This window comes from Parasteatoda tepidariorum, chromosome 1 (assembly GCF_982258835.1).
Source record: "Parasteatoda tepidariorum strain Cologne lab strain chromosome 1, Ptep-v5.0, whole genome shotgun sequence".
In the NCBI taxonomy this organism is placed as follows: Eukaryota; Metazoa; Arthropoda; class Arachnida; order Araneae; family Theridiidae; genus Parasteatoda; species Parasteatoda tepidariorum.
In genome coordinates, this window is record NC_141755.1 from 51,979,027 (window position 1) to 52,006,278 (window position 27,252).

General features: G+C 29.4%; 1 protein-coding gene and 1 long non-coding RNA gene across 7 annotated transcripts in view; one reads left to right on the forward strand and one right to left on the reverse strand.

Moving 5' to 3' along the window:
• The window catches only part of LOC110282530 (uncharacterized), a 52,574-nt gene extending 33,710 nt beyond the window's left edge, over positions 1 to 18,864 (forward strand). For 3 of the 4 annotated variants that reach the window (XR_015433701.1, XR_015433704.1, XR_011636590.2), the window contains exons 3-4: positions 1,053 to 1,267; positions 8,261 to 8,667. This is a non-coding gene — a long non-coding RNA (uncharacterized LOC110282530). Of the gene's footprint in view, positions 1 to 1,052; positions 1,268 to 8,260; positions 8,668 to 18,564 lie in introns of those variants that run through there. The other variant, XR_015433702.1, reaches the window with a different exon arrangement.
• The window catches only part of LOC107452080 (thymocyte selection-associated high mobility group box protein TOX), a 215,809-nt gene continuing 192,342 nt past the window's right edge, over positions 3,786 to 27,252 (reverse strand). For 2 of the 3 annotated variants that reach the window (XM_087163794.1, XM_087163796.1), the window contains 7 exons: positions 21,354 to 21,472; positions 16,093 to 16,228; positions 11,592 to 11,672; positions 9,767 to 9,976; positions 8,307 to 8,534; positions 7,155 to 7,306; positions 3,786 to 5,451 (listed from right to left, as the gene is read on the reverse strand). In XM_087163794.1, the coding sequence (XP_087019920.1) occupies positions 5,385 to 5,451; positions 7,155 to 7,306; positions 8,307 to 8,534; positions 9,767 to 9,976; positions 11,592 to 11,672; positions 16,093 to 16,228; positions 21,354 to 21,472 (993 nt within the window). In that variant the 3' untranslated portion in view covers positions 3,786 to 5,384. The remainder of the gene's footprint in view (positions 5,452 to 7,154; positions 7,307 to 8,306; positions 8,535 to 9,766; positions 9,977 to 11,591; positions 11,673 to 16,092; positions 16,229 to 21,353; positions 21,473 to 27,252) is intronic. The other variant, XM_087163798.1, reaches the window with a different exon arrangement.

Below are 27,252 nucleotides of genomic sequence, written 5' to 3' on the forward strand. Positions count from 1 at the left end.
GAAGGTTCAGGAGAGTGACCATAATTATGTAATTTAATTAGTGCAGCCGATATTTTAAGTTACGAAATCTGACACAAAAACGTACTTTCTCTGAATAAACTTACCTATTTTTCGTCGGATTAGGACTTCCAACCCCCAAAATATAGGGGGTAGCTGCAATCTAGGAATTATGGTCCAGAAAGTTTGAACCGCTTTGTGTTAATTTTAATTTTTTGTATATTTCTCTACACCTGGAGCTTTTTAAGTGAATTAAAAAATTTTTGAACACAATTATAAAATTCGTTTATTTAAAGAAAATGCCAGGCAATTTTTTTTTTATAGTTAATATTTTATTTAATAACAGACGAAAAAAGTATGAATTGGAAGGTAAAAAATATTTCACATCATGCTAAAGAATGTAATTTTACATTGCAAAATACAAAATTTAAGCAAAACCAGTAGAATAATTCCTGAGAAATCGAATTTCAAAATTCGTTTTCTTAGGAACTAATCGACAGATATCGCTCAAATTTTGTCATTTAAAATTGCATATTTTAAAATAATGCAAAAAATTGTATACCAGTCAATTCAAAATTTTTTCGACTATTTTTGACTAAAATAATAAATATTTACTAAAACCTATTTTTCGCATGGAATTATCTTTGGATAAACGAATTTTATATTCAGTGCAGAAATTCGCAAAAAGTAAAAGTAACATCAAGGGGTCCAAATTTTAGACAGCTCTCCTCACCAAACTTTTAGGGCCATATTTTGATAGTCAAAAATCTTAATCCGTCTGAAAAATGTTTATTCAGAAAAAGTACTTTTTGTGTCTTATTTCGTAATACATCGCCTGCATTAATTAACTAGCATATTTAGAGTCACCTCCACGAACCATTAAGAACGTGCAGATCCGATCATTAGATCAAAAGTTATTAAGATGGTTATTTTTTTAATTCAATTAATACACATTACCAATATTAATTTAGCATCATTGGCGCGAATAATAGTATAACAATTTTTAATGCTCCTCCTAAATGAATTGTTAAGTCTCCATAAATTTTCATTTTTAGCTCAAACCTTATTCCTGTTGATGTTAGCGAATAGACATGTCCAAACAAGATGCTGAACTACATCCTAGAGTGGAATAAATCAATGAATTGCTGCAATGTGTTGAGAATGGAAACTAGCCGTTTTCACCATTGGGTGATATTTATTACCATTCCAATAGGAACGTATTTCTATCGCTTGCTATTTGATTGATCATTAATGGATTGCCACTGGGCAGGTAAGTGAAGTGACGTCAGCTTATACATCTTTAAAATATTTTTTTAAAAAAAGGAAACTTCTAATTAAATTTAAAACAATGGCTAATGCTTAACCAATAAAAAAATTCCATGTTTTTTGCTCATAGTAGATTACTCTAATGTCCATAGTGCTTCGGCTGGTTTAACAGTCTATTCGTTTCTAAAAACATTTATTTACATACAGTACCGCTCAAAAGTATCAGTACACCTAGAAACTTATAAAAAAATGGCAAAATTCAAAGCGTCATAACTTCTTTAAAAATGATCCAAAATGCTTCTGCTTTAGCTCATTTTGAAGCTTAAAATCTCTACTTTTATGTACTTTAATTAATATATTTTGCAACTATGTACAATTACACTCTAAACAATCATAGAAAATTGTATTAATTATTTGTGAAGTTTGACGCGATGTACGGGCGGGCACGAAGAGGTTAGATATTGTTAATTTTTATTATACCATTGAAAAATTTGGACTTTTAGCTTTCATTTAAAAAAAAAAATCCAAAAAAAATTTTTTTTTGACGAAGTTATTGTCAAATAAAAAAAAAAGTTTTTTTTTCAGAATTTAATGATTTTTCAGCAATTATAATGAATTTTAGTGTAATTATAATATGATATGAAAATTTTTTAATTAAAATTTAATATTTCTCGATAATATTATTTCATAATTTATTATAACAATTTTAACTTTTTTTTCGGAAAATATAATAATGAAATAAGAATCAACGTTTACAACGTTGTGTGCTGCAATTATAAAAGCGCGGGGAGGATATTTTGAAGAAAGCAAGATATGATGTAAAATATTTTTTCATTATTACATTTTTGTTTTCAAATTTTTTCTGAGAAAAATACGAAAAAATAAATTTCAAAATATTAAATTGTAAACGTTGATTCTTATTTCATTATTATATTTTCCAAAAAAAAAAAGTTAAAATTGTTATAATAAATTATGAAATAATATTATCGTGAAATATTAAATTTTAATTAAAAAATTTTCATATCATATTATAATTACACTAAAATTCATTACAATTGCTGAAAAATCATTAAATTCAGAAAAAAAAACCTTTTTTTTTTTATTTGACAATAACTTCGTCAAAAAACATGGTTTTTTGGAATTATTTTTTTTAAATGAAAGCTAGAAGTCCAAATTTTTCAATGGTATAATAAAAATTAACAATATCTAACCCCTTTGTGCCCGTACATCACGTCAAACTTCACAAAAAATTAATACAATTTTCTATGATTGTTTAGAGTGTAAATTGTACGTAGTTGCAAAATATATTAATCAAAAACAATTAGAGTACATAAAAGTAGAGATTTTAAGCTTCAAAATGAGCTAAAGCAGAAGCATTTTTGATCATTTTTAAAGAAGTTATGACACTTTGAATTTTGCCATTTTTTTTTATAAGTTTCTAGGTGTACTGATACTTTTGAGCGGTACTGTATATATATATATATATAAATAGAGAGAAAATTAATTTTAAGGTATAAGCTCAATTTGTGCTTATTTGAAAGTGTTAGGAGCAGGTATCTATGTCTAATAAATGGAAAAATTTTCAGGACCGATTTATTAAGATTATAGAATTTAATGCAGCACTCCTTTTTTGCTAAAACAAAAAGTTTTCAATTAAACATTATTCAACGCTGGCTATAAAATAAAATTTAATATTATCTAAAGAATAAATCGTTCTGGTACATAGTATTTTACCAAGAATCACATTAGGACTTTAAATCCAGTTAACGGTTTGTAGTTAGAGGTGATATGTTAAATATTTGCATGTAATGTAACAGAACATCGATCATTTGTAGGAGATATCCATCATTCATTAAAAGTAGGTGAATTTTCGGGATTTCCGCAAGCATTGTTAGCACTTATACTAGATCGTACTTTCACATTTTTTAATATAAAAGGGGAAAGAAAAATTGAACGAAAATTTCATTGAAGAATCGACTGTAATTGGTGTAAAACAGCATATGTTACACTGGTAAAAATACCATTTGAGGCATACTTTACACTCACATTTAAGCAGGATTGCTGGAAATTTTATCTACATCACTATTCTGTGTTAGAACATTTTTTACAGCTGCTATAAATTTAAATTTACAGATCAAAAGGCGAGTGAGGACGCCATCCGAGTAAAAAGTTTGCTTTCTTTCACGAAAATGTTTTAGTTTTGAGTTTAAAAAGCACAAGGTTAAGATATCGAGCACCAGATACAGCAATAGTGAAAACACCAAAACCTATTTAATGGCCGCAGTTGAAAAGCACTTAAATGAAACACCTGAGTGTCACCAGGCAATCAAACTGTTTTTGATGTTTTCATCCATACTAGGATATCGGTAGAAATTTTATTACTCTTAATATAAATTTTTAACTTTCTCTTATGCTCATAACTTACTTACTTTATTACTAAGAAGGATTCTAAAATCATCTTTAAAGGACAATAATTACACACCTGTATTTATACAGTGATAAATGAAGACATAAAGCATGCAGACATTGACACAATTTTTTTTATTTTATTTCCATAATTGTATTTTATATTAATACATAAACAACTATTCCATGCACAAGTGGTTTAGAAACCACATGAAATGTGATGGAGGCCAACACTTCACAAAGAATGCATAAAAAATAACAGGAAAAAAAAACTGTATGAATATCACGCATGCATTAAAATAAATTTAAGGTAAATCCAACTGTTTAAAAAGGTTCACTTTTGGTCCACATGAATTGAAATAACTTAGTTTCTAAAGTCGATGTGATGACATTCGTATATAACTAATATTTATTTTTAATCGTAAATTTTAGTAATTTAAGCACAAAAAAAGGAAATTTTTTTTTTAAAAATGTCGAATGAATTTATCATTGTACATGTCATATTTTCTACTAATATAAACAATATTAAACAAAAACAAGCTTTTTTCATATATATTTTTGCAAAGCAGTGATGACTCGTTATATAGGTCACCAAGACCCTAATTAGGATTTTTTTCTTCAAAATCTTCAGTTTTCTTTATTATATATATTCTTTTATCATATATACATAAAGCAAGGAGATCTTTGTACTTACAATTATTTAGTCACACATTACTTGGTTAATTATTTTTTCTGCAAAATTTGAAATTGGTTCAATTGATAATAAACAAAGTGCTTTTGTAATTTTAAATTTTAAAAAAGTTTATGAGCAGATATTACCTTTTTAAGTCATAAGCCACCACTGCAGATGTGAATAAAAAAATGCTCCTTTAGACTGAACTTTAAAGAAAACAAATTTAATAAAGAATTCTATCAATCAATATAAATGTAGTTAAGGAATTAACTAATTTTAAGCAGTTAATGCATATGATTAATTATATCTGTTTTGTTGCATATTTTCAAATTGCTCACAATCCTGTTTTGATTAGGAATAAAAATATAAAGACAGAGAAAAATCAGATAGGATTTTTACAGTGGATATCATTAACAAATGCAAATATAATATTCCCTTTATCGTACTTCGTGTAACAAACTTCAACAAACAACAGGGAAACAGAACAGTATTGACCACCTGATATAAAGATGATTTTTTTTCTTCCAAACCACAATAGGGCAGCAAAGGAAATTATCTTCCCATGGATAAAAAGATTTTTTTCTTTATACAATAGGGAGGTATGGGGGTGGAAACCACATTATTCACAAAAGTATATTCTGTTACATACAATGTTTACAACATCTAACTACACATATATTTAAAAGAAACATCAAGTGTTCTTTTCCTTTTTGATGAATGTAATGCATTTTGTCACAGTATTCACAAGATTGTCTATGCATTGCAACACAAGCATGAATTATAGATTCTGTCAAAAACACCCTTTTCCTTCAATGCTTTTTTTGTTTAAGCAACAATCAGTTTCTTTTAATAAGCTCTTACATAAAGAGTTCTTCAAGAGTTCGTCCAATCTAATGTATCAATTTTATTGAAGAAATAGATATATTTATATGTATATATATATATATTACACAATTAATCATTATTTATAATTAATACTGAGTTGAGTCAATGCACCCTGTACAAAATGTAACTTTTAATGATCACTCTGCGAGATACAAGATTACTTGACAGTTGAATATGGGTTTGAATTCACTTGCCTTTGTGCTACCCATGTAGCAAACACATCTCTGAAAATGCAAAATAATACAAGGTTAAAAGTAATTCAACAATTTTTTTAATCTATAAATATTATACTCAAGCAAAACATTTTCTAATTAAGTTTTTGGTCACTAAATTTTTCACAATAGAGATATTTTTGCACTTACATAAATGTGAATCAAATTTAAATAAAAAATGGGTTTAGATTTTATATAAGTATATATCTGTCGGGTAAACTATAGCAACCCCCCTCTTCTGCCCGAACCTCACTCAGATAGACGGGGGATACGGATATGAGCAGACATAAGCAAACGCTCTAGTTATGTTATAATGATTTAGTTGTATTGTACGTATTCTTGTCTTGATTTCTTCTTAATAAATATTTTTTAATACCCAGGTATCCAGAGACCTTTGCATGATCACTGGATGTATTATATAGAGGTCATTATTTATAATATGACGATTTACAAAGTTTAGTTAAAGTAAAATAAAAGATACTACTAAAATTTTTTTTTTTATTATTATTTTTTTTTAAAAAAAATTACACATATTTGAATTGAATATGAAAGGCGAAAAAATTTCTAATTCACAGAAAATTGCCATATTAAACTTTTTAATACACTATTGAATAAAGCCAAACAATGTGAATAAAACACAAATGAAGGCATAATAATTTATGCACTATAGTTTTGGATCAATAAACAAAAACCTTTCTCAATGTCAAAATGACAGGGAGAAGTAACAAGACAAACATGTGATAAGGAATTATGCCTTATTGCACTGATGAAACATTGCTACATCACAAGTTTTTCTTGTCACTTTCTCTCATTATGTCTTGATAATGAAGAAAGCTCTTGTTTATACAGGGTGAGCCTACAGGTCTTTCAACAAAAATTAAGCACCTTTTAAGTACTTTTTTAGCACTCAAAAGATATTTTTAAGCACTATATACATTAACAAAATGGAAATTAATTTTCAAAGACTTCACAAGATCATGATAAAATAACTAGTTCTTGACAAAGAACTCTTTTTCTTCATTACATTAGCCATTATAAAATGATCTAGAGATTTTTTGGTTCGATATCAGAGGGTGGAAAATGAAGCTTGAAATTGAGAATAGCTTGCAAAATGCAGCAGAGTTGCACATGAGAGTGGAATAAGCTCATCAAACCCAGCTCAATAGATGCACGCGCGGTCTAGCAAATTTTCATCAAACACGTAAAATGATTGGTGCTTTCATACGCCAAAATGGATTGGGATTGAAGGAATTGTGATAATGTTGAATAGAACAATGTGAAACGCAGGTATTAGCATAAAACGTGGCAAAAATGGACATGGTAAAGAAAACAAATCTCATTTTCGAAAAGGAAAAATTAGGCACTATTTAAAAATACCTAATGAAATAAGCACCTCTAAGGATTTTTTAAAAATGCTAATCACCATGTTATAGAAACAAAACTAAAGTATGCAAATTTTTATGTCTTCATTTAGGTTATTTATGCAGAGCACAAAGTGTCATCTATTTTTATTTTGTCACAATTTGGTCAAAAACATAGGTTTTAATGTTTTTTTAATAAATTCTATCATTAAATAAAAATTGAGTAATAAAATTGTCAGAGGCAAAACACTATGAGACATAGGAAAAAGAAGACTGAATAATTCTAATTAAACAAATATTGTAATCAAAAATAAGTAAAACAAAATAAACCTATTTCAAGTAAAAACGACTCACTTGCAATGGGAAACGACACATTCACTGCTACAGTATTCTCGATCCCAGTCAGGGTTATCAATAGCTGGATTGGAGCAACCGTTTCTTAAACAAGTTGGCAACGAAGACATCATATCTGCATTAACCATATTAGGATGATTTCCAGACGGCATCTGGAATAATACAACGTTTAGAAAAAAATCTAGATGCAATAAAAAAAACTAATTAGGAAGAGAGTGTTAGTTTGAAATAATCTTAAACTTGCTTTAAAAATTTATCACACAAAAAATAAATCTATATTGTAGTTCATAATTGAGGTTACAGTAGGTGAATCTATTGTAACTTCATGATTTCAGAACCAGCACTTTCTAAGAGATAATTTTTATCAGTTCTTTGATGTTTCTATCCCTTAAGCAAGAAGTCATAATTTATCCCTGTCTTCTCGGCATATCAAACCATGTTTTTCCATGTTAAGAGATAGGGAAAAACATTCTCCCAATTTTGCTCATGTGCTAAACCACCAGTGGGCTAATCTTCTTGAGCAATTCTACATGCAACCAAAGTTTTTTTTTTTTTAATTAGGGTTACTTTTATTGAAATTTTTTTTTTATTCTTTTGCTATTAAGAGACAAAGTAAATATAAATACTGATAAAAATTTCCTTTCTTATAATTTGGTGGGCTTAAGGAAATATAACAATAAGCTACATTTATAAACATTTTAGATAAACACTTTTAAAACAAGAAACTTGTAGAGTAACAATCTGAAATATTGACTAACCAATCTCTGAAAATTTTTACATTAAAAATGAAATCTTTAATAAAAAAAAGGTCTGAAATGCAAATAACATGTTTTCAAAATATATACAGAGTATTTGATAATCCTTGCCCTTAATACATATTTCAATAATTCCTAGCCGAAGTATTAATCTACCAACATCAGGGGCTGTATGTAAATTAATATTTTAGCAAAGAAAAGTTTTATCAAAATTTTATAAGTACATGCCGCGGAAAGTCAATTATCACCAAAGATTATTAGAAACATCAAGTTTCAACCAGTAATAACCTGTTTTTGATGTTTCTTAACTTTATCAGATGTGATATGTTAAAAGGATTTTTCTGTACTTAGATATTAAGGGCAGTGATTATGAAATACAAGATTAATTATCACTTACAGTCGCCATGTTCTGGTTGTAGGAAGGGCTGTTAGAAGCTGAGTTGCACATCTGAGGAGGTGAGTTCATAGTCATTTGTGGAGGAACTTGTTGCCTGTTCATAACTCCCATTTGTTGGGGAGGTGACATTTGTGGCTGCATTTGCTGCTGATGCATGTTCATCATGCCATTACCTCCATGCATCACATGTGGTGGACTGGTAGCATTTGTCATATGCTGAGGAGATTGCTGCAAAATGCAACAAATAGACATTTTAATTAATTGATCATGATATGATAAAAAATCATAATAATTTTAAGTACTTAATGCAATGAATTGTGACTGTTTCCCTATGATTTTAGAATAAACATTTGCATAAACTAGAATGGAGTTTTATCTACCATGCACACATACAGAAAAATAGGGTTGTAAAGCAGAAAAACAACAAGGTTGAAACTAGGAAAAATTTGACCTGTTTTTAACATTACTGTAAGCAGTTAGCTTTCTCTCAAAACACTTTAAGGTAATTTATTTGACTAAGCAAAAGAAAACATGCTTTCGACTTAGCATGCTATATGACAAATTTTAATTCATGAAATTTAAAATTGCGATCAGACAGATTCATTTTTTTTATAGAAAAGACATGAGAAACAACAAGGCATGCAGTATGGTGGGTCATGTTAAGCCATATACAATAAAATGATTCAACTTATCCAGCTGCACATGACATATCATGAAGAAACAACAATTTAAAAAAAAAGTTGCCTTTAAGAGTAAATCTGATTTTAAAAAAGTTCTTTAAATATTCTTGAATTTTCTTCGAGAAACCCGTTTTGTATAAGAGCTAAGTAAAACATTAGTTTTAGTTAAACCTTTAAAATATATACCGAATTTGTATGATATATGTTAAACGGGAACAGAGTAGACAATACTATAAAAAAAAGTCAAGAATAATTTTTATTTCATTTTAGCTAATAAGTAGCATCACCAACTCAAACTAGATATTGAAATTTTGTTTTGATTGTTTAAAGTTGACTATTAGTCAGTTAGGCTTTAAGCATATTTCAGTTAATCAATAATATGTTTTTTCCTCCTAATCAAAATTTATTCTTCACAATGGACCTCAATAAGTTTGTCACAAATTCACACAAGCCTTATAATTTTAGTTAGGAAGAATATTTCGCTTATATTCTAGAGCAAAAGGTTCACTTTCAATATGTATAGAGATATTTCAAGTTTTCTAAAATTTACTATTAGCAACTGTTTCATCAAAAAAAAATTTTCCCCACACCAACTGAGTCAAATGAACTCTAATTAAAAAAAATTATTATTTTGAAACATTTAAAACTGATTATTTGCAGTTTACATTAAATCAAAATTCATGATACCAGTAGAACTAAGAAATACACACTCATCTTGAGCAGTTAAGCCTGAAGAATGGAACGCTTAAATTACTTTAAAAGAAAAATTCAAGCACTTACCATATGCCAGACCTGCTGATTTTGAGAGTGTACATTCATAGAATTAGTAACTGGTTGCATGGAATCAACAACAGATGTCAAAACTGGAGATGGCTGCTTTTGCATGGGCATCATGCGACCAGTTGGTGAACTGTTTGGAGAATTTGTAGTAGGAGGGCTAGTACTAGAAATATTATTTCCATACATTGTATCTGACTGGTCAACAGCAGCCTATGGAAAGCAAAGTAATTCCAATTTATCATCCTGATTGGAGAAAACTAAAGGGATTTTTCTATATCATGATCTGCCGCAATAATTACAATCACCAAATAGATTTTTAAGCTACAAATTTTTTTCTCCTAGACATGGCAAGTTGGTTCTTGTTTGCGAATTTTTTATCTTTTAAAGTTTCTCACAGGCTGCTGTCCAGAATTTACCAAGAGATAATTCTGCCACAGATCACGATACGGAAATGTTCCCCTAACTCAGTGTTTCCCAAAGTGTGGTACGCGTACCCCAGGGGTATGGGAACAGTTTACGCATTCCTATGCGAAATATCTTGCAACAAACAAAAATGTTTTATTTAAACAAAACTATCCATGAAAATTTACAATTACGTATTTTTCTATTGGCTATTTTTTTGCAGAGTTAACAGTTAATAATTAGTGGCGTCAACAGCCAGTTGTGATTTTTAACTTTTGTGCAAATTTTTATAGTAAAAAATAAATTCCTTTTTTTTTTATTAGTGGTACACAGTGTTACGAAAAATTTAGAAAGGGTACACAAAAGGCATAAGTTTGGGAAACACTGCCCTAACTAAATAATCACTGTCAAAAACCTTAAAAAAACTTTTTTTTTAAAATTTCAAAATTTGATAAAAGAAACATGAAAGTCTTTCATTTACAATTTGATAGACCTCATTAAATAAATAAAATAACTATCAAATTGTAAATTAAAATTATTTAGTAGGTAATTTAGTAAGTAGGTAAGAAATATTTATCTCGGATTCAAATCTTTGATTTGTAATAAAATAGTCTTTTAAAATTACTAAAATGCAATTAAACTCTTTAAAGTTATCAGTTCTCATACAAAACTAAAAGACCCTTAAAAAAGTCATATTATTCAGTACCAAAATTCTCGATATGTCAGTTAGCTGCACATTTCTACAACTGCATGTGAATTCAACACATGGAATTTTACTAACAAATAGGTCAAAGCTGAAGTGTTGATATTAAAAACTAATCAGGTTCACAACAATTAGAAATTAATTTCTCAAAGTACATAAGATAACAAAAAATTGATCAGTTAAATTACAAACCAAAACAAAACTAAACAGATCAAAACAAAAAAATCTACTTTTCAATTTCGAAACAGAAATAAAATAGTAACCGTAAATATCATATTTCAAAATGAGATTGTTAATACAAACTTACAAAAGATAGTTCACTAAAATTTCTTTGACGCATATTTCAATAGTATTTAAAAAATTTCGCTATAAAAATACAGAGAGAAATGTCTTATTTCTGGCAAATCGTTAGAACTAATAAATGTAAACAAATCTGTATATTTCAATAGGATGTTTATATTCTAGTATCGCCATCTATTGAACGAAATACAAACTGAACATTTTAAACTTCAAAGCGAGATTTCTTTGCCGTTAAATTTCAGGTTAAGTATTTACACTTTTTTTTTTTTTTTTTTTTTAAAAATCTTTTCTTGATAAGGTAACTTTTATTTATTTCAAAATTAAAAAATAAAATGAATACTTAATATTTCATAGTTTCTAATTTTCAATTATAATTAATAACTATCAATTATAATTAATAAAACATAGAATGAAACTTACTTTAGACACCAAGTTAGCGCGATAAGCAGCAAGAGCTTTTAAATATTCCTTCTTCGCAGTTTCAGTTTTCTTTTTATAAGACTGTAAAGAGAAAAAAAAATTACATAGCATCTCATTTTCAGATTTTAAATTAATACATTTATACGATAGAAGAAAATCATAAGTTTGTAATTTAATGCAAACTCGCTTACTCTCATCTTTCACCCTTGTCAGCAAAAACAAAGCAAAAGCCTCTCCTCTTAGTTACATATTTCAATGTTTTCTTTTTTTTTAATTGATGGAAAAAATATACATCCTGCTCATATGCAGATCAGACTCTTCTTAAGATTTTATTTCAATTTAATCAGTAGACTAATGACTGATTATTTATTGTATTCAGAATTTTAAAGAACATTTGTCCGTTGGTCCGGATCGAATATGAGAAATTTTTACATAATGATTTAGATCAAATGTCTTTTTTCTAAGAAAAATAAAACACAGCTACGCTCTTAACTCGTTTAATGTTTCTTGGGTGCTCAAGAACACATTCAAAACACATTGTGCTACATAACTGTACTTTACCATTAATATTTTGTTACATATTAAAACTTATTGCTTTAAAAAATATGTATTATTAAGATAACTTTCGGATCTTTGAAATGGTATTTCTATATATTTTTAGAATATTTTCAATTAGGTAGATTATTTGCTTAGATCTCCAACAAACATAAATATTATATTCATCACCTTTTTTTCTTAACATTTCTATCATTTCCGATTAAATTTAGTTTATAGTTTATAATAGTAATAGTTTAGAACTTCAAAATATTGTAGTTAATTTATAACTAAATATCATTTTAAAGATCAAAGTAGAAAGTTTTATTATTATTATTTATTTTTGTAATATTTACACATTTATTTCGCCCGATTATATACCTTAACCGACAAGTCAGCACATAGATAAAATAATATAAAAAATTACATACTGTCATTGGATCATTCGTAAAGCAATAATGCAGAGAATAAACAGAAATCTAATGCTGAAATTTCGTTACAATTACTAGTACTAGATTTTAATTAGATAAATTTAATCATTAAACTGATACAATTTTTTTGTCTAAATTATCCAAACAATAAACTTCTAAGCAAATATTTAACTTTCAAATGAAATAAATCAAAAATTTTACTTTAATGAGAAAAGTGCAGTTATCCCACATTAAGCACTTGCCTTTCTTATGGTGTCCCGGATGTGCCCGGATTTCAACATATCGCTTAGTCCCGATTTTAATTATAAAAAAAAATAATTATTAAACTGAAAATTTATTTTTTGTATATATTATTCAAATTATTCAATATTTTGTATATATTATTCAATATTTATTTTGTACATATATTCTCGATAATTCGAGTTTCGGTTGTTTCACCATAAATCCGAGCTAGTGAGAAAAAAATAAAAATAAATCAGTCTTGCTCCCAAATAATGACCAACCTACACACAACACGTGGAACGATTACTACGATTGAATGTTGAGAAACCTGAATGTTGAAAAACGATATTGCGTGTTACATAAAAAACATTCGACAATTATTTTAAAGTACAATTAATCTGATGCAGTAATATGATGAATATTGTAACTTGGTTTAATGTAGTAAATGTACCCCGATCCTCCAATGATAGTAAATTTTCCTCAAATAAATATATTTCTCACTTAAATACGGAAATTTAAAAAATTGCTTTGCTTCCATTAATTTAAATCAGGGGTTTCCAACTTACATGAGGCCGGGGGCCGCAAATAAAAACACCAGTCAAACGGAGGGCCGCAACTTTATCAACATTTTATATAGGACTCTCTTATGTTTGAAGGAACATTAAATATTACTGTCAGATTTTTATCAAGTTGTACAAAATCAAAGTATTATTTTTGTATTTGAATAAGTATTTTCTTTGATGTAAAGCCTGAGAAATAAATTTTTTTGCACTGTTGATATGTTAAATTTCACAGAAATGGAAAAATTAGTTTTTTTTTTAACGAAAGGTATTTTTATTGGTATTTTAAACCCATATAGATTTTTTTACGAAAATTGGCCGCAAAAAAATGACAACTAATATATTTTAGTTCGCGGGACACGAAAAAGGATTCGGTGGTCCGGATGCTGCACCACGGGCCGCCAGTTGGTAACCACTGATTTAAATATTTATTAAATTTTAAGTTTCGATAGATAAGCTCGGTCCTACTCACCTCGAATTATCGAGACTCAATGTAAAACGAAAAGTTTATTTCAATGAGAAAAGTACAATTATCCCATATTAAGCCCGGAACGGTCGGGACAATCGCTATTCCAGATAACTGATTTTTCCGGTTTTCTGAATCGCTACAAAAAGCCGTTTTTTTTTTTTTATTGTTACACTCAACTAAAAAAAAAAATATTTGGAAATAATCTTAAAAATAAGAAAAAACGACGAAGTAATACACTAATGATTATTTCCAAAATGATGGTAAGGTAAACATCTTTAAAAAAAGAAAGAAAAATCGTAAAATCTTATGCGGGAAAAAAAAAAAAAAAAAAAAGGGCGAGAAAATTTCGTTCCGGTTTTTTGGTTTTCTGATTTCCGGATAACGGGTTCAGTACTGTAATTATATTTAGGGATTTTTACACAGAAAGCTTAGTCCCGATTTTAATTAAAAAAAATTTCAATCATTAAACTGATGCATTATTTTCAATGTATAAATTATCATAACAATAAACTAAGCCTATATTTAACTTTCCAATGAAATGAAATTTTTAAAAGCTAAACTTTGTAACAAATAGATGTTTTCTTGGTTGTAGGGAAGAGAGTTTTCGCAACAAAATCGCTCCCAGCACAGGAGGGGATGGAAAAGGCTTTCAGGACTCCTTGTCACCCGTGAAAGATCATTTATTTCGATTATGTTCAATTAAAGGCTGCAAGAGCTGACGAACAGAAAGAAATTTATGGCCCCAGAGGTATTATTTCTACGATGAGATGAAGAATTTTAATTGCATTTCAGGCTTTCGGTACAGAGGGGGCAGGGAGCAGAGGGTGGCGTCCAAACTGCTCGTTTTAATGTACGATCATAATTCAGAAAAATATATGTTCGAGTAGGTGTTTTAGCCATATTAATAGTTATATCCTCGTAAAATTGTGCGCTGCCGAGTTCATTTTCTTTTCGAAAATAACACATAGCTGCTTATTTTAACGTAGTAGGAAATTGAATTAGAAATAAAAATTTCATAAAACTTCATGTTATCTTATTACATTTCATACCTTATTTTTTGATAGCGTTTTCATTATATTAAATAAAAAATACATCATATTATAAATCAAGTTAAATATATTTTCTCACCCGAGATGGATTATATTAAGATTTTGATAAGAAAATGGAACAAAAATTGTCCTTACGTTACTTCCCCCCGCCCTAGGATTTCATAAACTATTTATTTATTGAAGTAAGGTTCTTAAGAGATAAAGAAAAGATAAATTAAAATATAATACTGCTGTAGTAATTAAATGTCTTAATAACCTAAGATATCATTTTGAAGTAAATATTCAGGCAAAGCTAACAATCTTCTAATGGCATCTTTATACTTTTATAATAAAAACAGAATCGAATTTATGAAACTTTTGATATTAATAAATATGAATTCTTGCATCAATTTTTTTTTTTAATAACCGTTGTTGAGCAGCCAACTCAATTTTGAATTTACGACTTCCAATATTCAACTCCGTAGCCAAATTTTGCGCCCAATATAGAAGAGAACTCCTGGATCAAGTATTGGGAGAAATTTGCCTTCGTGGAGAACTTTTTGATGCATTAAACCGCACTTGCGTTGGATGTAGAGGAAAACCTCCCACGGTTAGGCTGACTGCAAGGGGATTCCAACGCATGATCCGCCTACCAAGGAAGACATTTTAACGCCAGTACTGTGGTTGGTGCGAGACGGAAGCGGAATTCGTATCAACCAGCCATAGCTGGGATTCGAACCCAGCGAACCTCATTTGGATGAGAGCGCTCTATCCCCTGAGCCACCACAGTTCATTAGGAACTGCATAGGTGCGAGGGATCGAACACCGGGCGTTTCACAAGGAAAGCAACCTTTTACAAGCAATACATCTCCTCAGTAATTAAAGATAGTTTTTGATCAATCAGTACAATTGTCATGCTTCTTTGGCCTCGCACATCTTCAACATCGCACCAACAACTAACAACGACGATATAAGAAGTGTTTTAAAAACATTCAAACCAAAAATAAGAATTTTCACCGCATAACAGTTTCAAAGCTATTCCATAATTCATGTAAGAATAAAAACGATATCAAGTTAATTAGGGCACATTTGAATGACACTAAGCGTGATGTCAACGACCTCGTATAACCAAGTAGTTCAATTCACTCGTATTATTTTTAAACAAAAATAGCTTTCTAACAAAATCAAATAAACTTTAGGTAGGTAAGAAATTAAAAATTATAATGTAGAGAAGAAGTGACATAAAAGGTAACTCACATTTTTGCGTTCAACATCCAGACTGTCCCACATCGATGCAACGATCTTTGAAACTTCACCGAAACTGGCATTAGGACTTTGTCCCTTGATAGCTGCTTGAGTATCGCGGAAGAACAAGGCATACGCTGAGACTGGTCTGTAAATACATACACAACACATTTATAACTACGCGAATTGATGTTTATTTAGAGTTCAGCTAATATAGCAACGCAAATAACTAAAAACTTCTTTGTATTAAGTAAAGAATGTAGTTATTTTTTCATACATTATCTTCGGATTTAAGTTTCAAGAAATGTGTATCTTAACATCTTGGGTAAAAAAAAGAAAATATATCCTTTAAATTTAATAAACAACTGTAACATGTAACTGTAATAACAACTGTAACTGAAGTAGAGGGTAAGGTGATGTGTGCAGACCTTGTGGCTAAGAGAATGAGGAAGGTCAAAAATGCTAGAAAAAAAAAGTGTTACATCATTTATGGATAGTACCTATACTCGAAAACCTAACTGTAAATATGACTAAAGCACCTTTATTTCTACAGTTTTGGGACAAGTTCAATTCGATGAGCAATTCAATTTAGGTAAGATGGAATTTCTTTCCACAAATTTGCATACAAACAAGAGAAAAATTCTTTCTTGATTTCATGACTTGTGCAACAGACGATGCTTCATTTCGAATTGTCAACTCTTGTTTCATCGAACTCTATCTGAATCGATAGCAAACTTATTGCGTTTGAGACATCTCATAAAAGAGACAATTTAAAATTTTTTATTAATTATTAGGAGAAAATTATTTTTAAATTGTGGCTCATTCACAATATAGTTACATTACATGCTAATTGTTAGTATGATTCTCAATTCAAAAAAAAAAAAAGTTAACGAAATGTTATGACTTATATTTAATATTTTCGATGATTATTTAGCTCATTTGTAAACAAAAAAAAGAAAACACTGGATAACATTGTTGTCACAAAATAACTTTAATAAAAATTCTACGACAAAACATTTATAATTAACATAGTTGTTTGTAGCACGTCAGTTATACAAGTGAAAAACGCAAGGGTGCACTTTCTTAAATTTGAACAAACTACTTTATTTAGAGATAATTAATAATTATTAATAATTTCGAGGAATGAAAAAACGGAGAAATTTAAAAAATTGCACTATTGAACAATAAAATTTAGATAGGATCCCTTCCTAGGCCACCTTTTCCAATATTTTCAAATTAGTTGTCACGTGCGTAATGTTTTACAGTTAAAAAAAAATAATAATAATGGATATATTTGTCTTTCTTTCGGTAAAAATAATACAAAAGTTTTTTTTTCCCACGAGGTTTCTAACAACATGACTAGAATTTCGCGGATATTAAACCTTAATTAAAAATGAATGTTTATTTAGAAGAGCGTTGTCTAAAATCACGCGATCACTTTTGGACACGCATACTTTTTGGACAAGCTCCATCATATTAAAATCGATCATGTTGAATAGTCATTTATAAGTACTAATTTACTCCCCTCACAAAAATAAAATAAACGCGCTGCGAGATTTGACAACTCTGCGAGGTAAAATTGCTAAAAAAAAAAAAAAAGTTGAAATATTGAAACGTAATACATTTTTATCCAGCATACAATTAACGAACTAGTTCACGATTTAAGAAATTTCAAATCTTACGAAATAAGTTGCAATGCAAATAAAATAATTAATAAATGAACAATCTTTAAGTGAAAAAGTTTTCAAATGAGGAAGAGTAATTCACACGAGTTACCCTAAAGTAATTCATAAAATGCTTGCAATCACTTAAAAGAAAAAAAAAAAAAGTAATCAAGTAAGTGAATATTTAAATGCTTTTATTAAATAAGAACCGCAATATTAGCATTTTTAGGATAATGGCCCAATGCAATAAAATTACAGCGACTGTAAATTTTAAAGAGAGTCATAATTTCAAGCCTGCTTTACATAGATATTGCGTAAAAAGAGAGTCATAAATTTCAAAAAATAATAATAATAATCCATAAAAACATAATCCTTTTTATAGAACTCTATATTTATAGGAATACGTCGACTGAACGGTCATAAAAGTGCCACTTTTAACAATAGCTTGCCGGAGAAAAGGGATTTATTGATGAAAAACGTTACATAATAGCGGGATATTTGTCGGTCTGTACGTCCAACTTTTATTTCACATTTTTCCCTCCGTTACCAAGGTAACGGGACTAAAACAGATTTCAGAAAAAGTCATTCATTTTTTTTTATTTCATTTCATTTATAATGTAAGAGTATTAAATGCAATTTATGATTTGCTTTTACAATTTCTACAGAGAAAAAGAATTTTTTTTCCCCCAACCGTGAACACATAAATAGGACAAAGGGACCATTTTGATCATACATTAAGTCTCGTTCATTTATTATTTCTTTGGAAAGAGTGTATGTGTGTTTTTCAATCGTTTATCACTCTTTTATTTATTTTTTTCAGTTTCCTCAGCGCAGTTGGTATTGTTTAATATTTCAAAGTATTACAACGACGATGAATTATGGCCAAAAGCAGAAACCCATTTGTTACACAAGCTATTAAAGAAAAAAAGAAGAAGATAATAATAGAAAAAATTGGAATTTCTCCTAGTGCTCCGATTTTATTCTTTACGAATGATTAAAATTTCATTCGGGAAATATATTAAGCTAACATAATTTAAAAAGACAAGAATATCTGAATATTTTAGATTAAATTGGCCGTATAAGATGCTTTTAAAAACATGCATGTAATTTATGAAATGGAACAAATGAAAAACAAGGTAATAAAATATTTTATAAGAATAAAATTATTTTATGCATAAAATAACTTAAAATGCTTTCGTTATAGATTAAGATAAGCCGGTTATTCTATTATTTAAATTCATGCATTGAAAAAACAAATTCTGAAATTGATATTATACGAGTAGTTATTAAAAGATGGACTGGTTTACAATATCGCCACTTTTATTTTCATTATTTAACATACTTTTTTCCCAGGGTGGGTAGCCAAATTTTTTAACAAAAATAAAATCCGAAAATTTTTTTAAGTACTTTTTCAAGTAAAAAAAATATATATATATATATAATTAAGGTATGCGAAGAAATTATGTTTAAAGTTTACAATAACTAGAGACACTTGACATATTTTTAAATTCTTCAAAAAAAAAAAAAAAAAAAAAAACTTAGAAAGTTATTTTATAACTTTAAGTCATGCGATTTCCAAACTTATCAATAAAGTTTCCAGAAGCTTGATGAAGCGAGCGAAAAAAGTGCTTTTGAACATCCACTATCGGAATTTGGTTAATATAAGCAATAATTGCATAAAATTTTGTAAGCCTCGCTTAGATATTTATGGAGATTAAAACATTCATAATTTTTTTTTTAAAACTTAGCTTCTTTTTGCTATAACAATAAAAATATTTCACAAAATCGAAAGAAAAATTGGAACAATTTTTTATTAAAAAAATTTTTTTTTGTTGAAAATTGAACAAGATATGAGTTTAGTATTTTCATACTGCGCATGCGCAGAAAATTCTTTTTCTTCATAAATTTTTTTAGGGTATTTTATTTGGTAACTAATGAAAAAAGTTCAACTTGAATATTTTGAATCTTGGCATTTGGAAAGTTTCAAGCGAGGAAAATTGAGCCCTTGTTACAAACACCCAATGAAAAAAAGCACATTTTAAGACTTATAAATAAGAAAAAATCAAGAATATGAACGTTTAAGCATTTTTAAAAAACGCTACTTTCTAATTAAAGTATTAAAACTATTTCGACAACTTCCAAAAAATGTACCTCATGTACCAATGGATACATCAATGCTATTTCGTAACCATGTTGTTATTTCATAGTTACGGAAATAATTTTTGAAGTACCGGACAAAAAATTAGTCACCCTAGTGCATATGCACCGATGAATCGTTAGATGAAGCAATGGTCATGCGTGCGCACTGCCTCAACGTGATCAAAGGCAAGCAGCCATGAGTGAGATATTTTTGCTTTAAGCGGAAATTCTGTGTAAATATGGGTAAGTGTTATAAGGATGTGACTGAGTGGCAATTGTGTTTAGTCGTGCCCAAGGTCATATGGTGAATGGAGTTGCTGGATTTGTTGGTGTTTCGGTGCGGACTGTTCAACGCTTCTACAAGCAGTGGTGTAATACACATGGTCACGAATGACGACGTCAGAATTGTGGTCGGAAAATGCATGAAAGGGACCAGATACGTGTTTCACGACTTGTCTTGTCAATCAAAACCGCTTCCAAACCAGACAGGAATGATTCAGTTAGTGATTGAAGGTACATCCCAACCTGTCAGCGAGAGAACATTGCAATTGGAGCTGCATGCAATATACATTTGGAGTCGGACATCTCGTAAGAGGTGTAAAGGCACATAAAGCTGCGCAATTACAGTGGGCTAGAAGTCATAGAACGAGGACAGTTGCTGAGTGGAGGAATGTAATATGGTCTAACGAATCACGTTTTTGTCTATATTCAAATGACGCACGTCGTCGAGTGCACCGAAGACCAGAAGAAGCATTTCATCCTGACTGTGTGCAAGGTCAGGTTCAAGCTGGAAGTGGGTCTGCCATGTTTTGGGGGTGTTTTTCTTATTATGGATTTGGCCCCTAACTTCTAATTGGAAAATAACTTCACACGTTTCTGAAAATTACTAAATCAAATTGTAATAAGTTTTATCAAAATATACGATTTTACCATTTTTAAAATCGTTCAAAAATTTCCTCATTTTTTAAAAATGTAAATAATTTAGTACAGTTATTGCCTAAAAAATTAGAATTTAAAATAATTTTGTATCTAGCAAAAATGATTCAATGTTTCGGTATTCCGGAGATCTTAACGTTCCTAAAGCTATTTGTTTTCGAGCACGTGACAGAGGGAAATCGGATATTGGGAGGAAGAGAAATAGGGAAATATAACTAAATGCTTCTTCTACTTCTTTCCCAGCTCTATTCTATGGTTATTTCGTATTTTCGGGGGAAAAAAAAATATTGAAATATCACACATATGATAAGATTTTTTTCTCCTCCATAACATTAAGTTGGTTTTTTGCATTTTTTTATGTATTCAAAAAATAATTTTAATATTTTCGAGAATATTAGGTTCTATTTCTAGGAAAATTTAGATTTTTATAATTATTTTTTATTCATTTCTTTTGGAAGTGGAGGAAGATAATATAGAAGGTAATATTTAGAAAAAAAGTCCATTATAAGCAGTTTTATAGTTAACACTACTTACTTTTGGGGTTCGTTAGGATCTCTTTTCTTCTTCTTTTTCTGACCTTTTGGTTTTTTGGTTACCTTAGGTATGTTTGTGTCAACAGGTTCAGGAGTCAGTCGTTTTTTTGCCCCAATAAGCTAAAAAAAACAAACAAAAAACATATGAACAAAGGAAAATTAAACAAGATAAAAATAAATAGAGTAGAAGTAGCCAGCAGGTTTAATGCTAAATACAGTGAAACGATATGACGGCATGAGTGTAGCGTTTTTACCTTACTTACAATGACTTGAGACGGATTCAATTTTAGGGTAAAGCCCGAGTTTACGATTGGATAGCAGCCACTGAAATGCATCGGTGGTTTCAGAAACCTACAACTTAACGCCTGAATAAGCGATTGGGGAGCATGGTGCGGAGATCGGGTTATGATATATTATTATTTGACCTCCGGTTTTAAGTGCTGTCGTATAGTGTAAAAACTCACCATTGTTCTAAAACACTTCAAACGATGAAAAAAAAAACAGTCACTAATAGCCATTTAGTGTAAGCTCTAGTATAAAGTTAACAAATAAATAAAATGATAGCGTCGTTTAAAATGGTTATACGTCCACAAAAAACCAATTGTCCAACTGCTTAAAAAAATAATTTGCCACTACATAATATTTTCACAAAAATAATTACTTTAAAAATGTTAAGAGCGATATCTTTTCTATTTTACATTTTCTAAATATTGACAAAAATTGTTTCACAAACTTAATGTGAGCAAAAATGGGTAAAAAAAAAAAATCACATGAAATAACTACATTTCATCGATCCAATAGAAAGAAGGCAATTAACAAAAATAAAAAGAACATTTCATTAGCGATTTTAAATACCTAAATGAATTAAAAAAAAAAGTGATAAGTTAAAATGTCGGGAGCTTGTTGTATAATTAACAACATAAGACGCATCATTTATCAAATTAAACAAATTACCCTGGACGATTACTCTGAAATCACGGAGCTTAAGTTCTTTTAAAGAGACACAAAAATAAATGTTCTAAGTACTCTATTAATTAACACACCTTTAATTACACAGCCTCCCACCCTTGATAACACCGACGCAATAAAGGACAAAAAAAATTGAGCCAAGTATTTTTTTCCCCTCTGTTTTTATTTTTTAATCTAGCGTTGATGAATTTTAAGAAAGCGAATATAAATTTGTACAAAGGAGTTAATTATTAAAGGCTCCCCCCCCCCTCTTTATTTGGTGATGAGTAAAAAAGGGGGAACTTCAAAGAAAGTAAGGGAGGAAGGAAAATAAGAGGGGGATTCTAACTTAGTTGCTTTTAAATGTATTAAAATGTAATGTGAAAAAAGGAAATAGTCGAGGAAAAAAATATCTTATTTTTGCAAAGACTTCATTTGCTATTTCATTAATACATACACAAAAAAGTCAGAACAAAAAAAAAAAAAAAAAAAAAAAAAAAAAAAAAAAAAAAAAATGCACTTACAATTCCATTTTCAATTTCACCCCCTCCCCTCGTATCTGGGTAGCAGCAATTTGATCTCACACAACACTATTATTGCAGGCTATTACATTTATTTAATTTTTTTAAAACTTTTTTTTTAACTCATTTCATTACATACACATACCTCCTCCTCGAGCTAACAACATTTTTCAATCCTCTCTACAATTTGACTTCGCGAAACGAAACAAGAAATTAGAAAAAAAAGGTACAAAAAAATTAAATAAAAAGAAATCAAATGCAAAACTCGGAAAATGGAGAAAGAGAGGTGGAGGGGGGGGGTCTCTCCCCACCACACACTTCAACACATCCATCCACCCATACATACATCAGTAAAGTTAATGAAGCTATTGATTTTAATTTCCATTACTTAGACGTGCACATTCAACGTCATACATTTTTTCCCCCTTAAAAGGGATTTTCTGTTCACCGTCTTTAACTTGCGCATCTAATATTTATTCATTAGTTTGCATCGTCGGAAAAAAAAAGCTCAATTTTTTCTTTGGCGCACAAAAATAAAAAATCCCTTTTTTTTTGTAATTTTTTTTTATTCTTCCCCACGTAAAGGAAAAACTGATTTAATTATTTCGTCATCACCTACAAGACTAAAGAGAGGACCAAATGAAAGATTAATTTACAGCCAATGGAAGAACATTTTATAATTATTTTTTTCCAACTGCTTTATCTTCCCTTCTTCAAAATGAGTATTGAATTTTTTGTCAAAAGAATAATAAAAACAAATAGAGAAAACAAAATTAAAAGCCAAAAAAAAAAAAAAAAAAAAATGTAGTGCAATAATGATTACGAGGGAATTGTAAGAGGTTACATTCTAAAAGCATTTTTAATTTTATACGAAAGAAAAAGAAAGAAAAAAAACTATTTATTCTGAGCTGGACTTCAAATGATTGCAACATATCATTAACACATAATGATTTTACAGATTAACAGAATTGCCTACTTGTTATAAAAATGTTATAAAAATAGCGCAAATAAATATATAATTCTATTCAGGAATGTGTTTTTTCACGACACGGAAGCGATTAGAAATAAAATAATTTCTTGGCTGATAATATTTACATTGTTACGAATTTGTAAATGAGTGTATAATTTTGAGTATAGTCTTACGTTATGAGGCTAAATATATTAAACCTTAAATAAACAGTTCCATTAGAAAATTTGGTATTAAGTCGAGTATATATAACGTAATTTTGAAAGAAAATAACGCCCAATGTATTTCTTATAGAAGACTCGGTTTTGCAACATTTCTGCCGACTTAGTGACAAAATTATTTTTCTGGAAATTTCTGAGTTTCAATGCGATAGGACCAATAATTACGATGTTATGCGAGAATCGTCAAAATCTTGTCGTAAGTTCCGAGGTTCGCCACCAAGCTGGTATAAATAGGAGTGAGCCGAGCAGAACAGCAGAGTATGAGTTTGCTTGTGACTGAAGTTGTGTTCTGACCAGAGTCAGATGATGACCTAAGGTTTCAAAACCTGTGTATGGTTGTGTATTATACTGTTAATTAAGTGCTAGAAATAACTGTATTTTCAAGAAGATTCTGCTAGTAAATTTTTGGAGTCTTAAGGGCTGTTTAATTCATCTTCAATTGAAACGAACCCCTGTGCTCGATACAATATTTTTTTTAAAATATTTATAAACTGAATGTCATGAAAAAATGACTGAAATGGTTTTTCCTACTAAAATCAAAACTTGCTAATGGAGTTCAAACTTTTAATTCATACACAAAAGAGAGTCAAGTAATTATGAAGCTTGCAACAAAGCATCATACCTCTAGAACAGTGGTTTCCAACTGGCGGCCACCGGGTCGCATCCGGCCCGCGAACTAAAATAATATTTGTCATTTTCCGTAAAAAAAAACTTCAAATACTTTTCTTTCGTTAAAAAAAACATAATTTCTTCGTTTCTGTAAAATTTAACATACCAAAGGCACAAAAAAATTTATTTTTCAGGTTTTGCATCCAAGAAAATATTTATTCAAATACAAAAATAATCGTGTACCTATGTACTTAAAACTTTGCTTCTAATTTAAATTTGCAATTCAATAGGTTTCTTTTGCACAACTTGATAAAAATTTGACATAAATATTTAATGTCCCTTCAAACATAAGAGTCTAACGTAAAATTTTGATAAAGTTGCGGCCCGCCATTTGACTAGTATTTTTAATTGCGGCCCCCGGCCTCATGTAAGTTGGAAACCCCTGCTCTAGAAGCAGAGCTAACAGCAGTCATGGGTAAAAGTTTCAAAACTTCAGGACTGAAGTTTCAGAAATAAAAAGGGGGCGTGCCCAAAGCATTTAAGTAAATAAAAGAGCGAGGCAAATCATTTTACCTAAAAATTACAAATCTAAGAACAATAAGTGTGATAAAAATAATAGTAATTTTAGCCAAGACATCATATGCAGGGTATTGGACCTAATTAGTAAAAGTAATATGCTGCAGGCAGCTAATTAATATTTACTAAGTTTATCTGCTCATTTAGTAAAAAAAAAAAAAAAAAAAAAAAAAAAAAAAAAATTATATATATATATATATATATATATATTTATTTAAAAAAAAAGGAAAAAATAGAAAAAGAAAAAAATATGGAAATTTGTCAGAAGTCTTGACAGCAGTACTGCAGAGACCTCAAGGGTTTATTGTCATTGTGTTAAGATACAGTGACATAATTTCATTTTTTAATATCTGTGAATATTTGATATTTGTCAACTTAATTTTTATTTGATAGAATCTATATGCTACTGTGAATGACCGAAGTTGGTGGTTGTTGACTTCCACCGGTGAAAGTTGACAACCACATAGTCGGTTTGGTAAATGTCCAAAATATATACTGGGTGTAGTTAGGTGACACTGCCAGTATACCGCACACTCATGTTTTTTTAAGGTTCAGTGCCACTTCCAGGGACACATTTGCCTGATATACCCTACACTAATGTTTTTTTAAGGTTCAGCACCACTGCCCAGTATACATTTGCCCCATAGTCTGAACACTGATGTTTTGCCAAATCTATCTTCAGCAGATATTAAAATATCAAATATATATAATAGCATTAATGAATAAATTAATAACAAATCAGACACAACAAATATTTTGGACATTACCAAAGCGACTATGTGATGGTTGACATTCACCGGTGAAAGCCGACATTCTTTTAATTTTGGTTGGAAAAGGTAACATATACTATATACAGTAAAATAAAGAATTTGTGCATGCTTGCCAAACGGATTGCAGGTATATCGTGGTCACTAACAACATTAATCAAATAAGACATTAATCATAATAAGCAAAAATCATTAAAAAATGTACAATAGTACACAAATTGTGAAGCCTAATAAAATGAAATTTCCATAATTTTTAATAAATTTCCATATTGGTTTAGCGGAAGTCATTATTAATAAATTTAACTATAAACGATGCAATTTTGTCAAATATTTTAAAGATAACTTAAATGATGCTTGCTAGCTCATAGTTCTAATAGAAAAAAGTTGTTTCCTGTGCTTTTTGTACTTAATTCTTTTTATCCATTATGCCAAATTATCTACATGATCAATGTGATCCTGGCAGCATAGTGTGGACAGACTACGCCACCCAATCAGCATTCCTAAAGTTATCCGAAACCATGTGCCTATTCTGTTTATAGTTATGCTATGTGTTATTATTTAGTTACATGTTACTATAAAACTAAATAATTTAAAAGTAATTGTAACTGAAATAAAATAAAAGGTTTTGTACTGAAAAGCAAAATTACTGGAGGAATGGTACTAATGAAACTAAGCGAGTGTAAAAATCGACTAACTATTGCTGATGTTAATGATGCTTAGTTAATTTTGGTAGGTAATAGGTACTAAGAGTTAGTAAATTTGACGCCGATATGTTACTATAAAACTAAATAATTTAAAATTAATTGTAACTGAAATAAAATAAAAAGTTTTGTACTGAAAAGCAAAATTACTGGATGAATGGTACTAATGAAACTAAGCGAGTGTAAAAATCGACTAACTATTGCTGATGTTAATGATGCTTAGTTAATTTTGGTAGGTAATAGGTACTAAGAGTTAGTAAATTTGATGCCGATTAAAGCTGCATTAATACTGGACAACAGGGTTGGCCAGTTTTTGACAATTTCAGGTTTTAACTATCATGACAAAAAACAATTTTTGACATAGTAATTTAAAACTCAATTTTTTTAAACTCTTGCTTTCCCGGGAGCATGTGATTACAATGCATTAGTTTCTAAACACTTTGTACACTAAATTAATTTTTTCTATTTTGAATGAATAAGTAAAAAATACGAAAATATTCTTTTGATTGATGCTGAGCTACATGGACTTAGAATCAAAAAAACGTATGAAAACTAACATAAAAATGAAATTAACACAAAATTTATTTTAA